Source organism: Ranitomeya imitator, chromosome 2 (assembly GCF_032444005.1).
Source record: "Ranitomeya imitator isolate aRanImi1 chromosome 2, aRanImi1.pri, whole genome shotgun sequence".
NCBI classification, from domain to species: domain Eukaryota; kingdom Metazoa; phylum Chordata; class Amphibia; order Anura; family Dendrobatidae; genus Ranitomeya; species Ranitomeya imitator.
The window spans coordinates 633,961,021-633,986,244 of NC_091283.1; the positions used below are offsets into that span (position 1 = coordinate 633,961,021).

The following is a 25,224-nucleotide window of genomic DNA, read 5'->3' on the forward strand; positions in this document are numbered from 1 at the left end:
GAATATATATTTTCGTGTTGTTAACGTAAACATTGTGCATAATATCGTACAAAAACCAAACAAAGAATCTTTCATGGATCCTAGAAACTTCTAGACACTTCTAAACAGTTCTCTGCTAGAGGAAGATTTGAGCCTAGTCGTAAATACCTCTCGGCCATAAAACTCCCCAGTACATTGTCAAAGCAGCTCTTGGCTGAATGAAAGGGAAGGGGGGCTTGGGAGTTGAAAGTCAGGAATTTGAAGCTACAAACTGTTGCAGCATCACTCCAAGAAGGGGGGCTTAGCCCACGCAGGCTAGCAAGAGAACTACTTATGATATTTCATACCATATCGTGACACCAATAAACAATAACAATTTACATAATGGGCAGCACAAAACAAACAAAAAGGAGCCGTCTACGAAGGCCATTCCTCACCCCTCTACCAACCTAGAGATCTTAAGTGTCTGATCACTGATGACCCCACATTGATCATCGTGCGCTCCGTTCCTCCTCACTACTCGACAGCAGCAGGGAGGAGCTTGCACTGCGTGATGGTCCTGATAGTCAGCAGCAGGGAGGAGCTTGCACTGCGTGATGGTCCTGATAGTCAGCATCAGGGAGGAGCTTGCACTGCTTGGCGGTCCTGATACTCAACCGCAGCAGGAAGGAGCTTGAACTGCATGGCAGTCCTGATAATCAGCAGCAGGGAGGAGCTTGCACTACGTGGCGCTCCTGATACTCAACCGCAGTAGGAAGGAGCTTGAACTGCGTGGCAGTCCAGATACACAGCAGCAGGGAGGAGCTTGCACTACGTGGCGGTTCCGATACTCAGCAGCAGGGAGGAGCTTGAACTGCGTGGCAGTCCTGATACTCAGCAGCAGGGAGGAGCTTGCACTGCGTCGCGGTCCTGATACTCAACCGCAGTAGGAAGGAGCTTGAACTGCGTGGCAGTCCAGATACACAGCAGCAGGGAGGAGCTTGCACTGCGTGGCGGTTCCGATACTCAGCAGCAGGGAGGAGCTTGAACTGCGTGGCGGTCCTGATAGCAGCAGGGAGCAGCTTGAACTGCGTGGCGGTCCTGATAATCAACCGCATCAGGGAGTTTATACTGCGTGGCAGTCCTGATACTCAACAGCAGCAGAGAGAAGCTTGCATTGCGTGACAGTCCAGCACTCACTGCTCGAGTGGCACATCACTTAGCTGCTTTGGATAAACTCACAGACATTGATGGCTGCAGTACCGCATATGCGTGAAAACAGCTTCTCGTAAACTCCACCTAGATATGCAATAAAAAGCTGGGGTCTAGTGACCATTGGGTTTTGATCCAATACGTAGGTGATAAATGTTGTTTCTACAACCCTTTCAGGCTTCTCCTTAGATAAGGGACCTTAGAAATACTATATTGTGGATGAGGACCAGCGACATGCTGGTAGTCTCCACCTGACCAGACCTCAGCTCTCGGAGGCTGGGACTACAAGTAGTGAGAAATTCAGATGCGCTCTCGGCCGCTTCACCCATGACTTAAACTCCTCCACCCAGATGTCGGAAATGGCTTTTATTGTGTACAGAAGGAAAACTGAATTTAAGACCAGTCCTGAACTTCAGGGTAAAAATGTTTCATAAAAAGAAAAAAAAAAAAAATCTCTAAAAGACGAGTCCAATACATGTGAGTGGTGCTAGCAGCTCCACATCGGAAGCGACTGGAAATAAATATTGTATCTATGGAATCCTCTCCTCCTTCCATCAAGCCCCAGTTCATATCCTCCAGGTCACCAGCGTTGTGGATTACACGTATTAGGAAGAGTTCTTTCACTGTGTTTGGTAACTGGCCATACTGTACCCTGGTGGGTTCTGTATCACTGGTGGCCCCTGTGTGGGAGGAGGGGGTTGAGCATTGAAGCCTCCCATCCATGTAGCCGATTGGGACTGTCTGTAACAGAAAAATAGCCAATGAATACTGACGAAAGCCATTAGTACAGTGTCATCCATCATCACCGTGGCACGTCACTCACTCTACTCCAAAGCTTTGCTGGTTCCACGCTTGTCCATACATGCCGTATGACGGTACTTGCCAACCATTGGTGACATACTGCCCATACTGCTGAGGACTGCTGTACATGTGGCTCCACTGACCCCACTGACCATAGTCCATCTAGAAGAGATGCAAGATGTTATAAAGCCAGAGACGGTACCAGGACTGAGCACCAGACACACACAAATTACAGGAACCCAAAATTGCCAAGAGTGGGAAAGTGAAACAAGAACATCAAGAAAAGCCAAAAAGAACATGGCTCCTTCTTTCACAATGTGTTCAGTCCTAATGTGTACAATGTCAGAAGAACAGTCCCACCCCCACCATGGCCAGAATTTGTTTCTTACTTGCTGGAAGCTTTTTGTCATGTCTGGCGTCTCTTTGCCCCAGTAGCACTTCACTACATGACCCTCTATGGTTGTCCCATTCACAGATACGATGGCATGCGCGGCACTGTCATGGCTGGAAAACCTAAAGACCAGGAAGAGTACAATGCGTGCAGAATTATTTGGCAAGTTGTATTTTGATCACATGATGCTTTTTATACATGTTGTCCTACTCCGAGCTGTTCAGGCTGAGAGCCAACTACCAATTAAGTAAATCAGGTGATGTGCATCTCTGTAACGAGGAGGGGTGTTGGCTAATGACATCAGAACCCTATATAACAGGGGTCCCCAACTCCAGTCCTCAAGGCCCACCAACAGGTCATGTTTTCAGGATTTCCTTTGCATTGCACAGGTGATGCAATTATTACCTGGGCAAGACTAAGGAAATCCTGAAAACATGACATGTTGGTGGGCCTTGAGGACTGGAGTTGGGGACCCCTGCTATATAAGGTGTGCTTAATTATTAGGCAACTTACTTTCCTTTGGCAAAATGAGTCAGAAGAGAGATTTGACGGCTCTGAAAAGTCCACAATTGTGAGATGTCTGCAGAGGGATGCAGCAGTGTTGAAATTACCAAACTTTTGAAGCGTGATCACCGAACAATCAAGCGTTTCATGACAAATAGCCAACAGGGTCGCAAGAAGCGTGTTGGGAAAAAAGGCGCAAAATAACTGCAAATGAATTGAGGAAAATCAAGCGTGAAGCTGCCAAGATGCCATTTGCCACCAGTTTTGCCATATTTCAGAGCTGCAACGTTACTGGAGTAACACAAAGCACAAGGTGTGCGATACTCAGGGACATGGCCAAGGCAAGGAAGGCTGAAAAACGACCACCTCTGGACAAGAAACATAAGATAAAACATCAAGACTGGGCCAAGAAATATCTGAAGACTGACTGTTCAAAGGTTTTATGGACTGATAAAATGAGAGTGACTCTTGATGGGCCGGATGGACAGGCCAGAGGCTGGATCAGTAAAGGGCAGAGAGCTCCACTCCGACTCAGACACCAGCAAGGTGGAGGTGGGGTACTGGTATGGGCTGGGATCATTAAAGATGGACTTGTGGGACCTTTTCGGGTTGAGGATGGAGTGAAGCCCAACTCCCAGACCTACTGCCAGTTTCTGGAAGACTTCTTCAAGCAGTGGTGCAGGAAGATGTCGGTATCGGTCAAGAAAACCATGATTTTCATGCAGGACAATGCTCCATCACATGCCCCCAACTACTGCACAGCGTGGCTGGCCAGTAAAGGTCTCAAAGAAGAAAATATAATGACATGGCCCCTTGTTCACCTGATCTGAACCCTATAGAGAACCTGTGGTCCCTCATAAAATGTGAGATCTACAGGGAGGGGAAACAGTCCACCTCTCGGAGCAGTATCTGGAGGCTGTGGTGGCTGCTGCACCAATGTTGGCCGTAAACAGATCAAGCAACTGACAGAATCTATGGATGGAGGCTGCCGAGTGTCATCAGAAAGAAAGGGGGCTATAGTGGGCACTCATTGTTTGGGTTTGTTTTTGCATGTCAGAAATGTTTATTTCTAAATTTTGTGCAGTTATATTGGTTTACCTGGTGAAAATAAACAAGTGAGATTGGAATATATTTGGTTTTTATTAAGTTGCCTAATAATTCTGCACAGTAATAGTTACCAGCACAAACAGATATCCTCCTAAGATAGCCAAATCTAAAAAACCTCACTCCAACTTCCAAAAATATTAAGCTTTAATATTTATGAGTCTTTTGGGTTGATTGAGAACATAGTTGTTGATCAATAATAAAAATATTCCTCTAGAATACAACTTGCCTAATAATTCTGCACAGACTGAGTAATGTGTGGTGACCTCAGAACGGCCGACATCTGGGATGGCAGCGGCAAAGAAGAGGCTTCCTAATATACTCACCTAATGAAGGAATAGCCTTTCTCTGGGAAAACTCGAATTTCCATGATCTGACCAAACACCCCAAACGTCTGTCGCATGAGCTGATCTATAAGAGATGTGAGCAGAATGATAACCCAAACAATCATGAAGTAAAGAACTGTGGACATTTCCAGCAACACAAGAAAAGGTCTAAAAACCCAGAAAGAGCCAACGATTCACGCTGCACCCCAAATGTCAGGAGTGCCACACGCACGGACTCGCCTGTCAGACCGGAGCCGATGCCGCCACAATACACCGTGCAGTTTTTTGGGCTTGACTGATTGACAACATCTTCGAAGCGTAACTGTTTTGTTGTATCTGATGTGAGAGAAGAGTCTGCACATTAATGGTCAGCTTTACGTCTCTAGCTAATAAGGCTGATGGAGTGAGGAGCCTGACACTCACTTTCCTGTGTGCTTTTTGGTGCTGGGGGTTTGCGCGTTGCCCAGTTGGTTCTTATTTGCCGCCCTCCCAACCACTGACCTCCCATGTGGACGATGGCGTTTTCTGCATCCTGAGAAAGAGTACGGATGAGCTGAGATAATTAGCGAGAAGAGCCATGTGAAGATCCTCTACTTACCAGCTTGTTGTAGAAGGACACAAAGCCGTAGCCCTTGGACTTTCCCGTTGCCATATCCTTTACGACCCTGGCGTCTCTGTAAGAAGAGAGCGTGGACTGATGAGATGAAGGAAGCAGAGAGAGTCCATGGTGTAAATCATCAATGCAGATCTAGAAGGATCACACACACTGTCTGGTGGAGACGGCCCTGCGGCTTCACAGCTAGCCTCCATCTACCATGGCTAGCTCCCTGGCCGGCCGGCCACGGTCTACATTCTGGCTACAGCACACAGCTCTAGTAATGACAGGAATAGACATGCATCCTAGCAGTTACTCGACATCAGAGACGCAGCACTCAGTCCTGGTCACCATGCACTCACTAATATCAATGGCTGCAGAATATAGCAAATATCAAAATTGAAAAAAGAGGAAAAAGTAGGAATTAAAAGGCATACATGGCCTGTTAACAGATCGCTTTATTTTTCTTGCTCAATTCTTTACCACCATTTTGGAGTTTGGGCAGCTGTAAATTTTGAAAAATTGACATTTTCAGAAAATTTAAGAAAGGTGAATAATACTATAGAACAATAACTTCAGCACACCAGTACAAAACAGCAAAACGGACACAGAGATGTATGTGTAAAATCAATCTGCACTGAAGAGAGAATGTGAGAGATAGAAACGGAGATAAATAGAAAGGAGAATAAAAAAATCTACAACTGAGTCCAGTGTGCACAGATCCTTGCTGAAAGCCTTCAAGATTCTGTCCATCTACCAGCAATTCTGCAAAATAATCAGAATGCTATTCAGTTTATGGCGAGTGGGAGTGAGGAAAGACTTACACCCGCTAATCAGTGCGACTTACCAAGCAGCATTTCCCAGATACTTGCTGTCTCCAGCAAATAGACAGAACTGGAGGGCGGCAGATGAGCACCAGTGAGCGGCCTCAGTGCGAGCAGCCACCACCAGTGATCCCAGCATTTACATGCTATACACAGCGTCATGGAGAAACCACCAACCCCCCACATAGTTCACGACTACGAGCAATGAGTGGTGGCTAAAGATCGCAACACACAATGTGGCAGGAAAAGGGCCCAGAGCCCCCAGCGGCAGCAGCAGCTAGGACACGTCCAGTGCCCCCCGCAGAAAGGACGAGCACATCGGGCGCCAAATCGGGCGCCAAACAAGTCTCCAAAGACAGGTCACGAGAATCCCATCAAACCATGAAAGGAGGCTGCGCGGAGAGCAGCGACACCGCAGCCACATGCCGCCCACAAAATACTTACGATATTTTACCAAATGGAGCAAAAGCAGATTTTATGTCTTCTGTGGTGATTTCTGGGCTCAGATCTCCAACAAACACATGAAAGTGATCTGTAAAGAAAGCGCATCACGTTACTCGTCTCACACAGCTCTCCACCACAACGTGGGGTCCCCAGTACAGTGTGGGGTCTAGACAGGGCGCGGTGCCATGAGACACACACGGGGTTAATGTCCAACTTCAGAAACAAGAGCCTGAGGGCCGAACTCCAGCCTCCCCCCGCAGAAACTACCAGTAACAAAGAGAACTGCGTAAAATTTAGATAAATGAGAGAGAATACCAAGAGAGGCCGCCTAACCAGCACCGGATGTGAAAATGCTAGCGCCCAGCCTCTAACCCCTTCTCTGCTGGAGGGGCCTGCAACAAAAAGGGATTAATAGCAGCATCGCAGAGTCACGTGACAGACAGACAGTGGAGAGCGCGCAGGCAGGGCCAGCAGGGGTGCCACTACTTACTGGACGTGTCCTTCTTCTGGCTGCTCGGAGTCGTGGCCCAATTCACCTTCACTTCCTGCAGGAACATGAGAGTCATCAGAGACCGGCGGAGATCACAGAGAAGCAGACAGACTGCACAGGAAAGTATGTGCCCCCACATCCGACTCCGGGGGTGCTCTGTCCTCATCTACATCCATAGACATTAATATGGAGAAAGTATGGGACTCCGGGGGTGCTCTGTCCTCATCTACATCCATAGACATTAATACGAAGAAAGTATGTGCCCACCACATCCACCTCCGGGGGCTTCTCTGTCCTCATCTACATCCATAGACATTAATATGGAGAAAGTATGTGCCCCCCCACATCCGACTCCGGGGGTGCTCTGTCCTCATCTACATCCATAGACATTAATATGGAGAAAGTATCTGCCCACCACATCCACCTCCGGGGGCTTCTCTGTCCTCATCTACATCCATACACATTAATACGAAGAAAGTATGTGCCCCCCACATCCGACTCCGGGGGCTTTACTGTCCTCATCTACATCCATAGACATTAATATGGAGAAAGTATCTGCCCCCCACATCCTCCTCCGGGGGCTTCTCTGTCCTCATCTACATCCATAGACATTAATACGAAGAAAGTATGTGCCCCCACATCCGACTCCAGGGGTGCTCTGTCCTCATCTACATCCATAGACATTAATACGAAGAAAGTATGTGCCCCCACATCCGACTCCGGGGGTGCTCTGGCCACATCTACATCCATAGACATTAATATGGAGAAAGTATCTGCCCACCACATCCACCTCCGGGGGCTTCTCTGTCCTCATCTACATCCATAGACATTAATACGAAGAAAGTATGTGCCCCCCACATCCGACTCCAGGGGTGCTCTGTCCTCATCTACATCCATAGACATTAATACGAAGAAAGTATGTGCCCCCACATCCGACTCCGGGGGTGCTCTGGCCACATCTACATCCATAGACATTAATATGGAGAAAGTATCTGCCCACCACATCCACCTCCGGGGGCTTCTCTGTCCTCATCTACATCCATAGACATTAATACGAAGAAAGTATGTGCCCCCACATTCGACTCCGGGGGTGCTCTGGCCACATCTACATCCATAGACATTAATATGGAGAAAGTATGTGCCCCCCACATCCGACTCCGGGGGTGCTCTGGCCACATCTACATCCATAGACATTAATATGGAGAAAGTATGGGACTCCGGGGGTGTTCTGTCCTCATCTACATTCATAGACATTAATATGGAGAAAGTATGTGCCCCCACATCCACCTCCGGGGGCTTCACTGTCCTCATCTACATCCATAGACATTAATACGAAGAAAGTATGTGCCCCCACATCCGACTCCGGGGGTGCACTGGCCACACCTACATCCATAGACATTAATATGGAGAAAGTATGGGACTCCGGGGGTGCTCTGTCCTCATCTACATCCATAGACATTAATATGGAGAAAGTATGTGCCCCCCACATCTGACTCCGGGGGTGCTCTGTCCTCATCTACATCCATAGACATTAATATGGAGAAAGTATGGGACTCCGGGGGTGCTCTGTCCTCATTTACATCCATAGACATTAATATGGAGAAAGTATGTGCCCACCACATCCGACTCCGGGGGTGCTCTGTCCTCATCTACATCCATAGACATTAATATGGAGAAAGTATGTGCCCCCCACATCTACCTCCGGGGGCTTCTCTGTGCTCATCTACATCCATAGACATTAATATGGAGAAAGTATGTGCCCCCCACATCTACCTCCGGGGGCTTCTCTGTCCTCATCTACATGCATAGACATTAATACGGAGAAAGTATGTGCCCCCCACATCCACCTCCGGGGGCTTCTCTGTCCTCATCTACATGCATAGACATTAATATGGAGAAAGTATGCCTCCAGAAGAAGCTAACGCGAAACGCGCGTCGGGGCAGAGGGACGCCGAGGAGCGCATACCAGGCCTATAACTAGGTAACATATCATATCACTACACCGTTCTATGTGAGCATTCAGCATGTTGGGAACCTGAAAGTTAGGATTATAGCATGATTACATGTCTCCCTTTATTAGAATGACTGGCATTCCATAGGCCGTTATGTATGGGGATTTTTCAGAGTCCAACGGCATCTTGATATAAACAGACTGTCTCACTATTATAACATAGCAGTTCATATGTTTATGCATGTTTTGGCCTGGGTTCTAGGCGCTTACCTATGGCAATATAGTCCCTCTTTTTGAGGATCTGTACCCTTTTTCTATGTAGTAATTCATACTTTTACACATTTGTCTTTTTGTACGAAAAAAAATATGTTTAATAAAATGTATATTTTATCACAGTACCATGGTGGATCATATTAATTGTGGTATCACACCTTTTTGTGTAGGTTATCTTGTGTATGGTACTTCTTGCCCGTCGCTGTTGGGGGGAGGGCAGTATTTTGTTATTTAGAGCAACTTTTGGTGTATATATTAATATGGAGACAGTATGTGCCCCCCACATCCTCCTCCGGGGGCTTCTCTGTCCTCATCTACATCCATAGACATTAATATGGAGAAAGTATGTGCCCCCCACATCCTCCTCCGGGGGCTTCACTGTCCTCATCTACATCAATAGACATTAATATGGAGAAAGTATGTGCCCCCCACATCCTCCTCCGGGGACTTCACTGTCCTCATCTACATCAATAGACATTAATATGGAGACAGTATGTGCCCCCCACATCCTCCTCCGGGGGCTTCACTGTCCTCATCTACATCCATAGACATTAATATGGAGAAAGTATGTGCCCCCCACAACCTCCTCCGGGGGCTTCTCTGTCCTCATCTACATCCATAGACATTAATATGGAGAAAGTATGTGCCCCCCACATCCACCTCCGGGGGCTTCTCTGTCCTCATCTACATCCATAGACATTAATATGGAGAAAGTATGTGCCCCCCACATCCTCCTCCGGGGACTTCACTGTCCTCATCTACATCCATAGACATTAATATGGAGACAGTATGTGCCCCCCACATCCACCTCCGGGGGCTTCTCTGTCCTCATCTACATCCATAGACATTAATATGGAGAAAGTATGTGCCCCCCACATCCTCCTCCGGGGGCTTCACTGTCCTCATCTACATCCATAGACATTAATATGGAGACAGTATGTGCCCCCCACATCCTCCTCCGGGGGCTTCTCTGTCCTCATCTACATCCATAGACATTAATACGGAGAAAGTATGTGCCCCCCACATCCTCCTCCGGGGGCTTCACTGTCCTCATCTACATCCATAGACATTAATATGGAGAAAGTATGTGCCCCCCACATCCTCCTCCGGGGGCTTCTCTGTCCTCATCTACATCCATAGACATTAACATGGAGGAAAGTATGTGCCCCCCACATCCACCTCCGGGGGCTTCTCTGTCCTCATCTACATCCATAGACATTAATATGGAGAAAAGTATGTGCCCCCCACATCCTCCTCCGGGGGCTTCACTGTCCTCATCTACATCCATAGACATTAATATGGAGAAAGTATGTGCCCCCCACATCCTCCTCCGGGGGCTTCACTGTCCTCATCTACATCCATAGACATTAATATGGAGAAAGTATGTGCCCCCCACATCCACCTCCGGGGGCTTCACTGTCCTCATCCTCATCCATAGACATTAATATGGAGACAGTATGTGCCCCCCACATTCTCCTCCGGGGGCTTCACTGTCCTCATCCTCATCCATAGACATTAATATGGAGAAAGTATGTGCCCCCCACATCCTCCTCCGGGGGCTTCACTGTCCTCATCTACATCCATAGACATTAATATGGAGAAAGTATGTGCCCCCCACATCCACCTCCGGGGGCTTCACTGTCCTCATCCTCATCCATAGACATTAATATGGAGACAGTATGTGCCCCCCACATTCTCCTCCGGGGGCTTCACTGTCCTCATCTACATCCATAGACATTAATATGGAAACAGTATTTGCCCCCCACATCCTCCTCCGGGGGCTTCTCTGTCCTCATCTACAACCATAGACATTAATATGGAGACAGTATGTGCCCCCCACATCCTCCTCCGGGGGCTTCACTGTCCTCATCCTCATCCATAGACATTAATATGGAGACAGTATGTGCCCCCCACATCCTCCTCCGGGGGCTTCACTGTCCTCATCCTCATCCATAGACATTAATATGGAGACAGTATGTGCCCCCCACATAATCCTCCGGGGGCTTCACTGTCCTCATCTACATCCATAGACATTAATATGAAGAAAGTATGTGCCCCCCACATCCTCCTCCGGGGGCTTCACTGTCCTCATCTACATCCATAGACATTAATATGGAGAAAGTATGTGCCCCCCACATCCACCTCCGGGGGCTTCACTGTCCTCATCTACATCCATAGACATTAATATGGAGAAAGTATGTGCCCCCCACATCCTCCTCCGGGGGCTTCACTGTCCTCATCTACATCCATAGACATTAATATGGAGAAAGTATGTGCCCCCCACATCCTCCTCCGGGGGCTTCACTGTCCTCATCTACATCCATAGACATTAATATGGAGACAGTATGTGCCCCCCACATCCTCCTCCGGGGGCTTCTCTGTCCTCATCTACATCCATAGACATTTATATGGAGACAGTATGTGCCCCCCACATCCTCCTCCGGGGGCTTCACTGTCCTCATCTACATCCATAGACATTAATATGGAGAAAGTATGTGCCCCCCACATCCACCTCCGGGGGCTTTACTGTCCTCATCTACATCCATAGACATTAATATGGAGAAAGTATGTGCCCCCCACATCCACCTCCGGGGGCTTCTCTGTCCTCATCTACATCCATAGACATTAATATGGAGACAGTATGTGCCCCCCACATCCTCCTCCGGGGGCTTCTCTGGCCTCATCTACATCCATAGACATTAATATGGAGACAGTATGTGCCCCCCACATCCTCCTCCGGGGGCTTCACGGTCCTCATCTACATCCATAGACATTAATATGGAGACAGTATGTGCCCCCCACATCCTCCTCCGGGGGCTTCTCTGTCCTCATCTACATCCATAGATATTAATATGGAGAAAGTATGTGCCCCCCACATCCTCCTCCGGGGGCTTCACTGTCCTCATCTACATCCATAGACATTAATATGGAGACAGTATGTGCCCCCCACATCCTCCTCCGGGGGCTTCTCTGTCCTCATCTACATCCATAGACATTAATAAGGAGAAAGTATGTGCCCCCCACATCCTCCTCCGGGGGCTTCACTGTCCTCATCTACATCCATAGACATTAATATGGAGAAAGTATGTGCCCCCCACATCCACCTCCGGGGGCTTCACTGTCCTCATCTACATCCATAGACATTAATATGGAGACAGTATGTGCCCCCCACATCCACCTCCGGGGGCTTCTCTGTCCTCATCTACATCCATAGACATTAATATGGAGAAAGTATGTGCCCCCCACATCCTCCTCCGGGGGCTTCTCTGTCCTCATCTACATCCATAGACATTAATAAGGAGAAAGTATGTGCCCCCCACATCCTCCTCCGGGGGCTTCACTGTCCTCATCTACATCCATAGACATTAATATGGAGAAAGTATGTGCCCCCCACATCCTCCTCCGGGGGCTTCACTGTCCTCATCTACATCCATAGACATTAATATGGAGAAAGTATGTGCCCCCCACATCCACCTCCGGGGGATTCACTGTCCTCATCTACATCCATAGACATTAATATGGAGACAGTATGTGCCCCCCACATCCTCCTCCGGGGGCTTCTCTGTCCTCATCTACATCCATAGACATTAATATGGAGAAAGTATGTGCCCCCCACATCCTCCTCCGGGGGCTTCACTGTCCTCATCTACAACCATAGACATTAATATGGATACAGTATTTGCCCCCCACATCCTCCTCCGGGGGCTTCACTGTCCTCATCTACATCCATAGACATTAATATGGAGAAAGTATGTGCCCCTCACATCCACCTCCGGGGGCTTCACTGTCCTCATCTACATCCATAGACATTAATATGGAGAAAGTATGTGCCCCTCACATCCACCTCCGGGGGCTTCACTGTCCTCATCTACATCCAGAGACATTAATATGGAGAAAGTATGTGCCCCCCCACATCCTCCTCCGGGGGCTTCACTGTCCTCATCTACATCCATAGACATTAATATGGAGAAAGTATGTGCCCCCCACATCCACCTCCGGGGGATTCACTGTCCTCATCTACATCCATAGACATTAATATGGAGACAGTATGTGCCCCCCACATCCTCCTCCGGGGGCTTCTCTGTCCTCATCTACATCCATAGACATTAATATGGAGAAAGTATGTGCCCCCCACATCCTCCTCCGGGGGCTTCACTGTCCTCATCTACAACCATAGACATTAATATGGATACAGTATTTGCCCCCCACATCCTCCTCCGGGGGCTTCACTGTCCTCATCTACATCCATAGACATTAATATGGAGAAAGTATGTGCCCCTCACATCCTCCTCCGGGGGCTTCACTGTCCTCATCTACATCCATAGACATTAATATGGAGAAAGTATGTGCCCCCCACATCCACCTCCGGGGGCTTCAATGTCCTCCTCTACATCCATAGACATTAATATGGAGAAAGTATGTGCCCCCCACATCCACCTCCGGGGGCTTCTCTGTCCTCATCTACATCTATAGACATTAATATGGAGAAAGTATGTGCCCCTCACATCCACCTCCGGGGGCTTCACTGTCCTCATCTACATCTATAGACATTAATATGGAGAAAGTATGTGCCCCCCACATCCACCTCCGGGGGCTTCTCTGTCCTCATCTACATCTATAGACATTAATATGGAGAAAGTATGTGCCCCTCACATCCACCTCTGGGGGCTTCACTGTCCTCATCTACATCCATAGACATTAATATGGAGACAGTATTTGCCCCCCACATCCTCCTCCAGGGGCTTCACTGTCCTCATCTACATCTATAGACATTAATATGGAGAAAGTATGTGCCCCTCACATCCACCTCCGGGGGCTTCACTGTCCTCATCTACATCCATAGACATTAATATGGAGAAAGTATGTGCCCCTCACATCCACCTCCGGGGGCTTCTCTGTCCTCATCTACATCCATAGACATTAATATGGAGACAGTATGTGCCCCCCACATCCACCTCCGGGGGCTTCACTGTCCTCATCTACATCTATAGACATTAATATGGAGAAAGTATGTGCCCCCCACATCCACCTCCGGGGGCTTCACTGTCCTCATCTACATCCATAGACATTAATATGGAGACAGTATGTGCCCCTCACATCCACCTCCGGGGGCTTCACTGTCCTCATCTACATCCATAGACATTAATATGGAGAAAGTATGTGCCCCCCACATCCTCCTCCGGGGGCTTCTCTGGCCTCATCTACATCCATAGACATTAATATGGAGAAAGTATGTGCCCCCCACATCCTCCTCCGGGGGCTTCTCTGTCCTCATCTATATCCATAGACATTAATATGGAGAAAGTATGTGCCCCCCACATCCTCCTCCGGGGGCTTCACGGTCCTCATCTACATCCATAGACATTAATATGGAGACAGTATGTGCCCCCCACATCCACCTCCGGGGGCTTCTCTGTCCTCATCTACATCCATAGACATTAATATGGAGAAAGTATGTGCCCCCCACATCCTCCTCCGGGGGCTTCTCTGTCCTCATCTACATCCATAGACATTAATATGGAGAAAGTATGTGCCCCCCACATCCACCTCCGGGGGCTTCTCTGTCCTCATCTACATCCATAGACATTAATATGGAGAAAGTATGTGCCCCCCACATCCACCTCCGGGGGCTTCACTGTCCTCATCTACATCCATAGACAATAATATGGAGAAAGTATGTGCCCCCCACATCCACCTCCGGGGGCTTCACTGTCCTCATCTACATCCATAGACATTAATATGGAGACAGTATGTGCCCCCCACATCCTCCTCCGGGGGCTTCACTGTCCTCATCTACATCCATGGACATTAATATGGAGAAAGTATGTGCCCCCCACATCCTCCTCCGGGGGCTTCACTGTCCTCATCTACATCCATAGACATTAATATGGAGACAGTATGTGCCCCCCACATCCTCCTCCGGGGGCTTCTCTGTCCTCATCTACATCCATAGACATTAATATGGAGAAAGTATGTGCCCCCCACATCCTCCTCCGGGGGCTTCTCTGTCCTCATCTACATCCATAGACATTAATATGGAGAAAGTATGTGCCCCCCACATCCTCCTCCGGGGGCTTCTCTGTCCTCATCTACATCCATAGACATTAATATGGAGACAGTATGTGCCCCCCACATCCTCCTCCGGGGGCTTCTCTGTCCTCATCTACATCCATAGACATTAATATGGAGACAGTATGTGCCCCCCACATCCTCCTCCGGGGGCTTCACTGTCCTCATCTACATCCATAGACATTAATATGGAGAAAGTATGTGCCCCCCACATCCTCCTCCGGGGGCTTCTCTGTCCTCATCTACATCCATAGATATTAATATGGAGACAGTATGTGCCCCCCACATCCACCTCCGGGGGCTTCTCTGTCCTCATCTACATCCATAGACATTAATATGGAGACAGTATGTGCCCCTCACATCCTCCTCCGGGGGCTTCTCTGTCCTCATCTACATCCATAGACATTAATATGGAGAAAGTATGTGCCCCCCACATCCACCTCCGGGGGCTTCACTGTCCTCATCTACATCCATAGACATTAATATGGAGAAAGTATGTGCCCCCCACATCCTCCTCCGGGGGCTTCACTGTCCTCATCTACATCCATAGACATTAATATGGAGAAAGTATGTGCCCCCCACATCCTCCTCCGGGGGCTTCTCTGTCCTCATCTACATCCATAGACATTAATATGGAGACAGTATGTGCCCCCCACATCCTCCTCCGGGGGCTTCTCTGTCCTCATCTACATCCATAGACATTTATATGGAGACAGTATGTGCCCCCCACATCCTCCTCCGGGGGCTTCACTGTCCTCATCTACATCCATAGACATTAATATGGAGAAAGTATGTGCCCCCCACATCCACCTCCGGGGGCTTTACTGTCCTCATCTACATCCATAGACATTAATATGGAGAAAGTATGTGCCCCCCACATCCACCTCCGGGGGCTTCTCTGTCCTCATCTACATCCATAGACATTAATATGGAGACAGTATGTGCCCCCCACATCCTCCTCCGGGGGCTTCTCTGGCCTCATCTACATCCATAGACATTAATATGGAGACAGTATGTGCCCCCCACATCCTCCTCCGGGGGCTTCACGGTCCTCATCTACATCCATAGACATTAATATGGAGACAGTATGTGCCCCCCACATCCTCCTCCGGGGGCTTCTCTGTCCTCATCTACATCCATAGATATTAATATGGAGAAAGTATGTGCCCCCCACATCCTCCTCCGGGGGCTTCACTGTCCTCATCTACATCCATAGACATTAATATGGAGACAGTATGTGCCCCCCACATCCTCCTCCGGGGGCTTCTCTGTCCTCATCTACATCCATAGACATTAATATGGAGAAAGTATGTGCCCCCCACATCCTCCTCCGGGGGCTTCTCTGTCCTCATCTACATCCATAGACATTAATAAGGAGAAAGTATGTGCCCCCCACATCCACCTCCGGGGGCTTCACTGTCCTCATCTACATCCATAGATATTAATATGGAGAAAGTATGTGCCCCCCACATCCTCCTCCGGGGGCTTCTCTGTCCTCATCTACATCCATAGACATTAATATGGAGAAAGTATGTGCCCCCCACATCCACCTCCGGGGGCTTCACTGTCCTCATCTACATCCATAGACATTAATATGGAGACAGTATGTGCCCCCCACATCCTCCTCCGGGGGCTTCACTGTCCTCATCTACATCCATATACATTAATATGGAGAAAGTATGTGCCCCCCACATCCTCCTCCGGGGGCTTCTCTGTCCTCATCTACATCCATAGACATTAATAAGGAGAAAGTATGTGCCCCCCACATCCTCCTCCGGGGGCTTCACTGTCCTCATCTACATCCATAGACATTAATATGGAGACAGTATGTGCCCCCCACATCCACCTCCGGGGGATTCACTGTCCTCATCTACATCCATAGACATTAATATGGAGAAAGTATGTGCCCCCCACATCCTCCTCCGGGGGCTTCACTGTCCTCATCTACATCCATAGACATTAATATGGAGAAAGTATGTGCCCCCCACATCCACCTCCGGGGGATTCACTGTCCTCATCTACATCCATAGACATTAATATGGAGACAGTATTTGCCCCCCACATCCACCTCCGGGGGCTTCTCTGTCCTCATCTACATCCATAGACATTAATATGGAGAAAGTATGTGCCCCCCACATCCTCCTCCGGGGGCTTCACTGTCCTCATCTACATCCATAGACATTAATATGGAGACAGTATGTGCCCCCCACATCCTCCTCCGGGGGCTTCACTGTCCTCATCTACATCCATAGACATTAATATGGAGACAGTATGTGCCCCCCACATCCACCTCCGGGGGCTTCACTGTCCTCATCTACATCCATAGACATTAATATGGAGACAGTATGTGCCCCTCACATCCACCTCCGGGGGCTTCACTGTCCTCATCTACATCCATAGACATTAATATGGAGACAGTATGTGCCCCTCACATCCACCTCCGGGGGCTTCACTGTCCTCATCTACATCCATAGACATTAATATGGAGAAAGTATGTGCCCCCCACATCCACCTCCGGGGGCTTCTCTGTCCTCATCTACATCCATAGACATTAATATGGAGAAAGTATGTGCCCCCCACATCCACCTCCGGGGGCTTCACTGTCCTCATCTACATCCATAGACAATAATATGGAGAAAGTATGTGCCCCCCACATCCTCCTCCGGGGGCTTCACTGTCCTCATCTACATCCATAGACATTAATATGGAGAAAGTATGTGCCCCCCACATCCTCCTCCGGGGGCTTCACTGTCCTCATCTACATCCATAGACATTAATATGGAGACAGTATGTGCCCCCCACATCCTCCTCCGGGGGCTTCTCTGTCCTCATCTACATCCATAGACATTAATATGGAGAAAGTATGTGCCCCCCACATCCTCCTCCGGGGGCTTCTCTGTCCTCATCTACATCCATAGACATTAATAAGGAGAAAGTATGTGCCCCCCACATCCTCCTCCGGGGGCTTCACTGTCCTCATCTACATCCATAGACATTAATATGGAGAAAGTATGTGCCCCCCACATCCACCTCCGGGGGCTTCACTGTCCTCATCTACATCCATAGACATTAATATGGAGACAGTATGTGCCCCCCACATCCACCTCCGGGGGCTTCACTGTCCTCATCTACATCCATAGACATTAATATGGAGAAAGTATGTGCCCCCCACATCCTCCTCCGGGGGCTTCTCTGTCCTCATCTACATCCATAGACATTAATATGGAGACAGTATGTGCCCCCCACATCCTCCTCCGGGGGCTTCACTGTCCTCATCTACATCCATAGACATTAATATGGAGAAAGTATGTGCCCCCCACATCCTCCTCCGGGGCTTCACTGTCCTCATCTACATCCATAGACATTAATATGGAGAAAGTATGTGCCCCCCACATCCACCTCCGGGGGCTTCTCTGTCCTCATCTACATCCATAGACATTAATATGGAGAAAGTATGTGCCCCCCACATCCTCCTCCGGGGGCTTCACTGTCCTCATCTACATCTATAGACATTAATATGGAGAAAGTATGTGCCCCCCACATCCTCCTCCGGGGCTTCACTGTCCTCATCTACATCCATAGACATTAATATGGAGAAAGTATGTGCCCCCCACATCCTCCTCCGGGGGCTTCACTGTCCTCATCTACATCCATAGACATTAATATGGAGAAAGTATGTGCCCCCCACATCCTCCTCCGGGGGCTTCACTGTCCTCATCTACATCCATAGACATTAATATGGAGACAGTATGTGCCCCCCACATCCACCTCCGGGGGCTTCACTGTCCTCATCTACATCCATAGACATTAATATGGAGACAGTATGTGCCCCCCACATCCTCCTCCGGGGGCTTCTCTGTCCTCATCTACATCCATAGACATTAATATGGAGACAGTATGTGCCCCCCACATCCACCTCCGGGGGCTTCTCTGTCCTCATCTACATCCATAGACATTAATAAGGAGAAAGTATGTGCCCCCCACATCCTCCTCCGGGGGCTTCACTGTCCTCATCTACATCCATAGACATTAATATGGAGACAGTATGTGCCCCCCACATCCACCTCCGGGGGCTTCTCTGTCCTCATCTACATCCATAGACATTAATAAGGAGAAAGTATGTGCCCCCCACATCCTCCTCCGGGGGCTTCACTGTCCTCATCTACATCCATAGACATTAATAAGGAGAAAGTATGTGCCCCCCACATCCACCTCCGGGGGCTTCACTGTCCTCATCTACATCCATAGACATTAATATGGAGACAGTATGTGCCCCCCACATCCACCTCCGGGGGCTTCTCTGTCCTCATCTACATCCATAGACATTAATATGGAGAAAGTATGTGCCCCCCACATCCACCTCCGGGGGCTTCACTGTCCTCATCTACATCCATAGACATTAATAAGGAGAAAGTATGTGCCCCCCACATCCTCCTCCGGGGGCTTCTCTGTCCTCATCTACATCCATAGACATTAATAAGGAGAAAGTATGTGCCCCCCACATCCTCCTCCGGGGGCTTCTCTGTCCTCATCTACATCTATAGACATTAATATGGAGAAAGTATGTGCCCCCCACATCCTCCTCCGGGGGCTTCTCTGTCCTCATCTACATCCATAGACATTAATATGGAGAAAGTATGTGCCCCCCACATCCACCTCCGGGGGCTTCACTGTCCTCATCTACATCCATAGACATTAATATGGAGACAGTATGTGTCCCCCACATCCTCCTCCGGGGGCTTCTCTGTCCTCATCTACATCCATAGACATTAATATGGAGACAGTATGTGTCCCCCACATCCTCCTCCGGGGGCTTCTCTGTCCTCATCTACATCCATAGACATTAATATGGAGAAAGTATGTGCCCCCCACATCCTCCTCCGGGGGCTTCTCTGTCCTCATCTACATCCATAGACATTAATATGGAGACAGTATGTGCCCCCCACATCCTCCTCCGGGGGCTTCTCTGTCCTCATCTACATCCATAGACATTAATATGGAGAAAGTATGTGCCCCCCACATCCTCCTCCGGGGGCTTCACTGTCCTCATCTACATCCATAGACATTAATATGGAGAAAGTATGTGCCCCCCACATCCTCCTCCGGGGGCTTCTCTGTCCTCATCTACATCCATAGACATTAATATGGAGACAGTATGTGCCCCCCACATCCACCTCCGGGGGCTTCACTGTCCTCATCTACATCCATAGACATTAATATGGAGACAGTATGTGCCCCCCACATCCTCCTCCGGGGGCTTCACTGTCCTCATCTACATCCATAGACATTAACATGGAGACAGTATGTGCCCCCCACATCCTCCTCCGGGGGCTTCACTGTCCTCATCTACATCCATAGACATTAATATGGAGAAAGTATGTGCCCCCCACATCCTCCTCCGGGGGCTTCACTGTCCTCATCTACATCCATAGACATTAATATGGAGAAAGTATGTGCCCCCCACATCCTCCTCCGGGGGCTTCACTGTCCTCATCTACATCCATAGACATTAATATGGAGAAAGTATGTGCCCCCCACATCCTCCTCCGGGGGCTTCACTGTCCTCATCTACATCCATAGACATTAATATGGAGACAGTATGTGCCCCCCACATCCTCCTCCGGGGGCTTCACTGTCCTCATCTACATCCATAGATATTAATATGGAGAAAGTATGTGCCCCCCACATCCTCCTCCGGGGGCTTCACTGTCCTCATCTACATCCATAGACATTAATATGGAGACAGTATGTGCCCCCCACATCCTCCTCCGGGGGCTTCTCTGTCCTCATCTACATCCATAGACATTAATATGGAGAAAGTATGTGCCCCCCACATCCTCCTCCGGGGGCTTCACTGTCCTCATCTACATCCATAGACATTAATATGGAGAAAGTATGTGCCCCCCACATCCTCCTCCGGGGGCTTCTCTGTCCTCATCTACATCCATAGACATTAATAAGGAGAAAGTATGTGCCCCCCACATCCTCCTCCGGGGGCTTCACTGTCCTCATCTACATCCATAGACATTAATAAGGAGAAAGTATGTGCCCCCCACATCCACCTCCGGGGGCTTCACTGTCCTCATCTACATCCATAGACATTAATATGGAGACAGTATGTGCCCCCCACATCCTCCTCCGGGGGCTTCACTGTCCTCATCTACATCCATAGACATTAATATGGAGACAGTATGTGTCCCCCACATCCTCCTCCGGGGGCTTCTCTGTCCTCATCTACATCCATAGACATTAATATGGAGACAGTATGTGCCCCCCACATCCTCCTCCGGGGGCTTCTCTGTCCTCATCTACATCCATAGACATTAATATGGAGACAGTATGTGCCCCCCACATCCTCCTCCGGGGGCTTCTCTGTCCTCATCTACATCCATAGACATTAATATGGAGAAAGTATGTGCCCCCCACATCCACCTCCGGGGGCTTCTCTGTCCTCATCTACATCCATAGACATTAATATGGAGACAGTATGTGCCCCCCACATCCTCCTCCGGGGGCTTCTCTGTCCTCATCTACATCCATAGACATTAATATGGAGAAAGTATGTGCCCCCCACATCCTCCTCCGGGGGCTTCACTGTCCTCATCTACATCCATAGACATTAATATGGAGAAAGTATGTGCCCCCCACATCCTCCTCCGGGGGCTTCTCTGTCCTCATCTACATCCATAGACATTAATATGGAGAAAGTATGTGCCCCCCACATCCTCCTCCGGGGGCTTCACTGTCCTCATCTACATCCATAGACATTAATATGGAGAAAGTATGTGCCCCCCACATCCTCCTCCGGGGGCTTTACTGTCCTCATCTACATCCATAGACATTAATATGGAGAAAGTATGTGCCCCCCACATCCTCCTCCGGGGGCTTCACTGTCCTCATCTACATCCATAGACATTAATATGGAGACAGTATGTGCCCCCCACATCCTCCTCCGGGGGCTTCTCTGTCCTCATCTACATCCATAGACATTAATATGGAGACAGTATGTGCCCCCCACATCCACCTCCGGGGGCTTCACTGTCCTCATCTACATCCATAGACATTAATATGGAGACAGTATGTGCCCCCCACATCCTCCTCCGGGGGCTTCACTGTCCTCATCTACATCCATAGACATTAATATGGAGAAAGTATGTGCCCCCCACATCCTCCTCCGGGGGCTTCACTGTCCTCATCTACATCCATAGACATTAATATGGAGAAAGTATGTGCCCCCCACATCCTCCTCCGGGGGCTTCACTGTCCTCATCTACATCCATAGACATTAATATGGAGAAAGTATGTGCCCCCCACATCCTCCTCCGGGGGCTTCACTGTCCTCATCTACATCCATAGACATTAATATGGAGAAAGTATGTGCCCCCCACATCCTCCTCCGGGGGCTTCACTGTCCTCATCTACATCCATAGACATTAATATGGAGAAAGTATGTGCCCCCCACATCCTCCTCCGGGGGCTTCACTGTCCTCATCTACATCCATAGACATTAATATGGAGAAAGTATGTGCCCCCCACATCCTCCTCCGGGGGCTTCACTGTCCTCATCTACATCCATAGACATTAATATGGAGAAAGTATGTGCCCCCCACATCCTCCTCCGGGGGCTTCACTGTCCTCATCTACATCCATAGACATTAATATGGAGAAAGTATTCCTTTGTCCACGGTAGAAGTTTACAACCCAAGGCATTGTAGCTAATCTCTATGGATGTGGACGGCAGAGGATCATTAATGAAAGGTTGTTATGCTGGCTCAGGGGGACATCAGTGTCAGTCCACATGTGAATAACATGAAATGCTATGGCAGGAGACCCCGGAGGACCTCACTGCTGACACAGACATAAAAAAGCAAGACTGCAGTTTACTAAGATGTATGTGAGTAAGCCTAAATCCTTCTGAGAAAGCATCTTGTGGACAGGAGACAAATATGGAGCGTTTTGGTAAAACACATCATTCTACTATTTAACGAAAAAGGAATGAGGCCTACAAAGAAAACTACACACTACCTAAAGTCAAATATGGTGGAGGTTCAAAGATGTTTTGCTGCCTCTGGCACTGGGTGTCTTGACTGTGTGTAAGGCACCATGAAATCTGAAGCTTATTGGGTGGCAATATAGTGTCCAGTGTCAGAAAGCTGGATTTGCATCTCAGGTCCATGTCTACCAGCAGGACAATGACCCCAAACGTTGCAAAAAAATGAGTGGTCCAAAATTCCAGCTAAGATGTGTAAGAAGTTTGTTCATAGTTATAGGAAAAGATTAATTGCAATTATTTATTCCAAGGGTGTGCCGCCAAATATTAAGTTGAGGATGCCAACAATATTGTCTAGACCATTTTTGTTTTTTGTACGAAAATTATGTCCAACTTGCCTTTTTTTCCTCTGCTTTTTTGAGTTACATAGTAAAGCTAGCAAGGCCGGAAAAAGACATTTGTCCATCCAGTTCAGCCGATATTCAGTCAGAATAAATCCCAGATCTACGTCCTTCTACAGAACCTAATAATTGTAAAGGTACCGTCACATTTAGCGACGCTCCAGCGATATAGACAACGATCCGACCTAAACTAGATCGCTGGAGCGTCGCTGTTAGGTCGCTGTAGAGACGTCAAACACAGCAGCTCCAGAACGATGCAGGAGCGATCCAGTGACGTACTTATCGTTCTCGCTGGTTGTTAGCTCTGTGAAAAAACATTGCTGGCATCGTTGCTTTTGCTGTCAAACATGACGATACACGCCGACCTGATGACCAAATAAAGTTCTGGACTTCTAGCTCCGACCAGCGATGTCACAACAGGATCCAGATCGCTGCTGCGTGTCACACAACGAGATCGCTATCCAGGACGCTGCAACGTCACGGATCGCTGTCGTTCTCGTGGTAAAGTTGCTCAGTGTGAAGGTAGCTTAAGATACAATATTGTAGACATACAGGCCGCTCTCGAACCCCTCGACTGAGTTCGCCATCACCACCTCCTCAGGCGAGGAATCCCAGATCACTGCCCTAACAGTAAAGAATCCTCTTCTATGTTGGTGGAAAAACCTTCTCTCCTCCAGACGCAGAGAATGCCCCCTTGTGCCCGTCACCTTCCTTGGTATAAACAGACCCCCGGAGAGATATTTGTGTGGTCCCCTTACACATGGTTATTAGATCTAGACTAAATAATCCTAATTTTGCTAATCTCTCTGGGCATTGTAGTTCCCCATCCCCTTTATTAATTTTAGTACCAATACAAAGGAAACAAACGTGTATAACAAAACATGTGTAACGGTACCGTCACACTAAGCGACGCTGCAGCGATACCGACAACGATGTCAATCGCTGCAGCGTCGCTGTTTGGTCGCTGGAGAGCTGTCACACAGACAGCTCTCCAGCGACCAACGATCCCGAGGTCCCCGGTAACCAGGGTAAACATCGGGTTACTAAGCGCAGGGCCGCGCTTAGTAACCCGATGTTTAACCTGGTTACCATTGTAAATGTAAAAAAAACCAAACACTACATACTTACATTCCGGTGTCTGGTCATGTCCCTCGCCTTCAGCTTCCCGCACTGACTGAGCGCCGGCCGTAAAGTACAGCGGTGACGTCGTAGTAACATAGTAACATAGCTAGTAAGGCCGAAAAAAGACATTTGTCCATCCAGTTCAGCCTATATTCCATCATAATAAATCCCCAGATCTACGTCCTTCTACAGAACCTAATAATTGTATGATACAATATTGTTCTGCTCCAGGAAGACATCCAGGCCTCTCTTGAACCCCTCGACTGAGTTCGCCATCACCACCTCCTCAGGCAAGCAATTCCAGATTCTCACTGCCCTAACAGTAAAGAATCCTCTTCTATGTTGGTGGAAAAACCTTCTCTCCTCCAGACACAAAGAATGCCCCCTTGTGCCCGTCACCTTCCTTGGTATAAACAGATCCTCAGCGAGATATTTGTATTGTCCCCTTATATACTTATACATGGTTATTAGATCGCCCCTCAGTCGTCTTTTTTCTAGACTAAATAATCCTAATTTCGCTAATCTATCTGGGTATTGTAGTTCTCCCATCCCCTTTATTAATTTTGTTGCCCTCCTTTGTGCTCTCTCTAGTTCCATTATATCCTTCCTGAGCACCGGTGCCCAAAACTGTACACAGTACTCCATGTGCGGTCTAACTAGGGATTTGTACAGAGGCAGTATAATGCTCTCATCATGTGTATCCAGACCTCTTTTAATGCACCCCATGATCCTGTTTGCCTTGGCAGCTGCTGCCTGGCACTGGCTGCTC

At 48.6% G+C, this 25,224-nt stretch overlaps 1 protein-coding gene across 3 annotated transcripts in view; it reads right to left on the reverse strand.

Annotated features, from left to right (window-relative positions):
- Positions 1-1,523: 1,523 nt before the first annotated feature.
- TIAL1 (TIA1 cytotoxic granule associated RNA binding protein like 1) overlaps positions 1,524-25,224 on the reverse strand; it is a 39,206-nt gene continuing 15,505 nt past the window's right edge. For 2 of the 3 annotated variants that reach the window (XM_069752650.1, XM_069752651.1), the window contains exons 4-12: positions 6,650-6,704; positions 6,160-6,247; positions 4,895-4,970; positions 4,720-4,828; positions 4,537-4,650; positions 4,297-4,381; positions 2,361-2,484; positions 1,994-2,133; positions 1,524-1,911 (exon numbers count right to left, since the gene is read on the reverse strand). In XM_069752650.1, coding sequence (XP_069608751.1) covers positions 1,791-1,911; positions 1,994-2,133; positions 2,361-2,484; positions 4,297-4,381; positions 4,537-4,650; positions 4,720-4,828; positions 4,895-4,970; positions 6,160-6,247; positions 6,650-6,704 — 912 coding nt within the window. In that variant the 3' untranslated portion in view covers positions 1,524-1,790. The remainder of the gene's footprint in view (positions 1,912-1,993; positions 2,134-2,360; positions 2,485-4,296; positions 4,382-4,536; positions 4,651-4,719; positions 4,829-4,894; positions 4,971-6,159; positions 6,248-6,649; positions 6,705-25,224) is intronic. The other variant, XM_069752652.1, reaches the window with a different exon arrangement.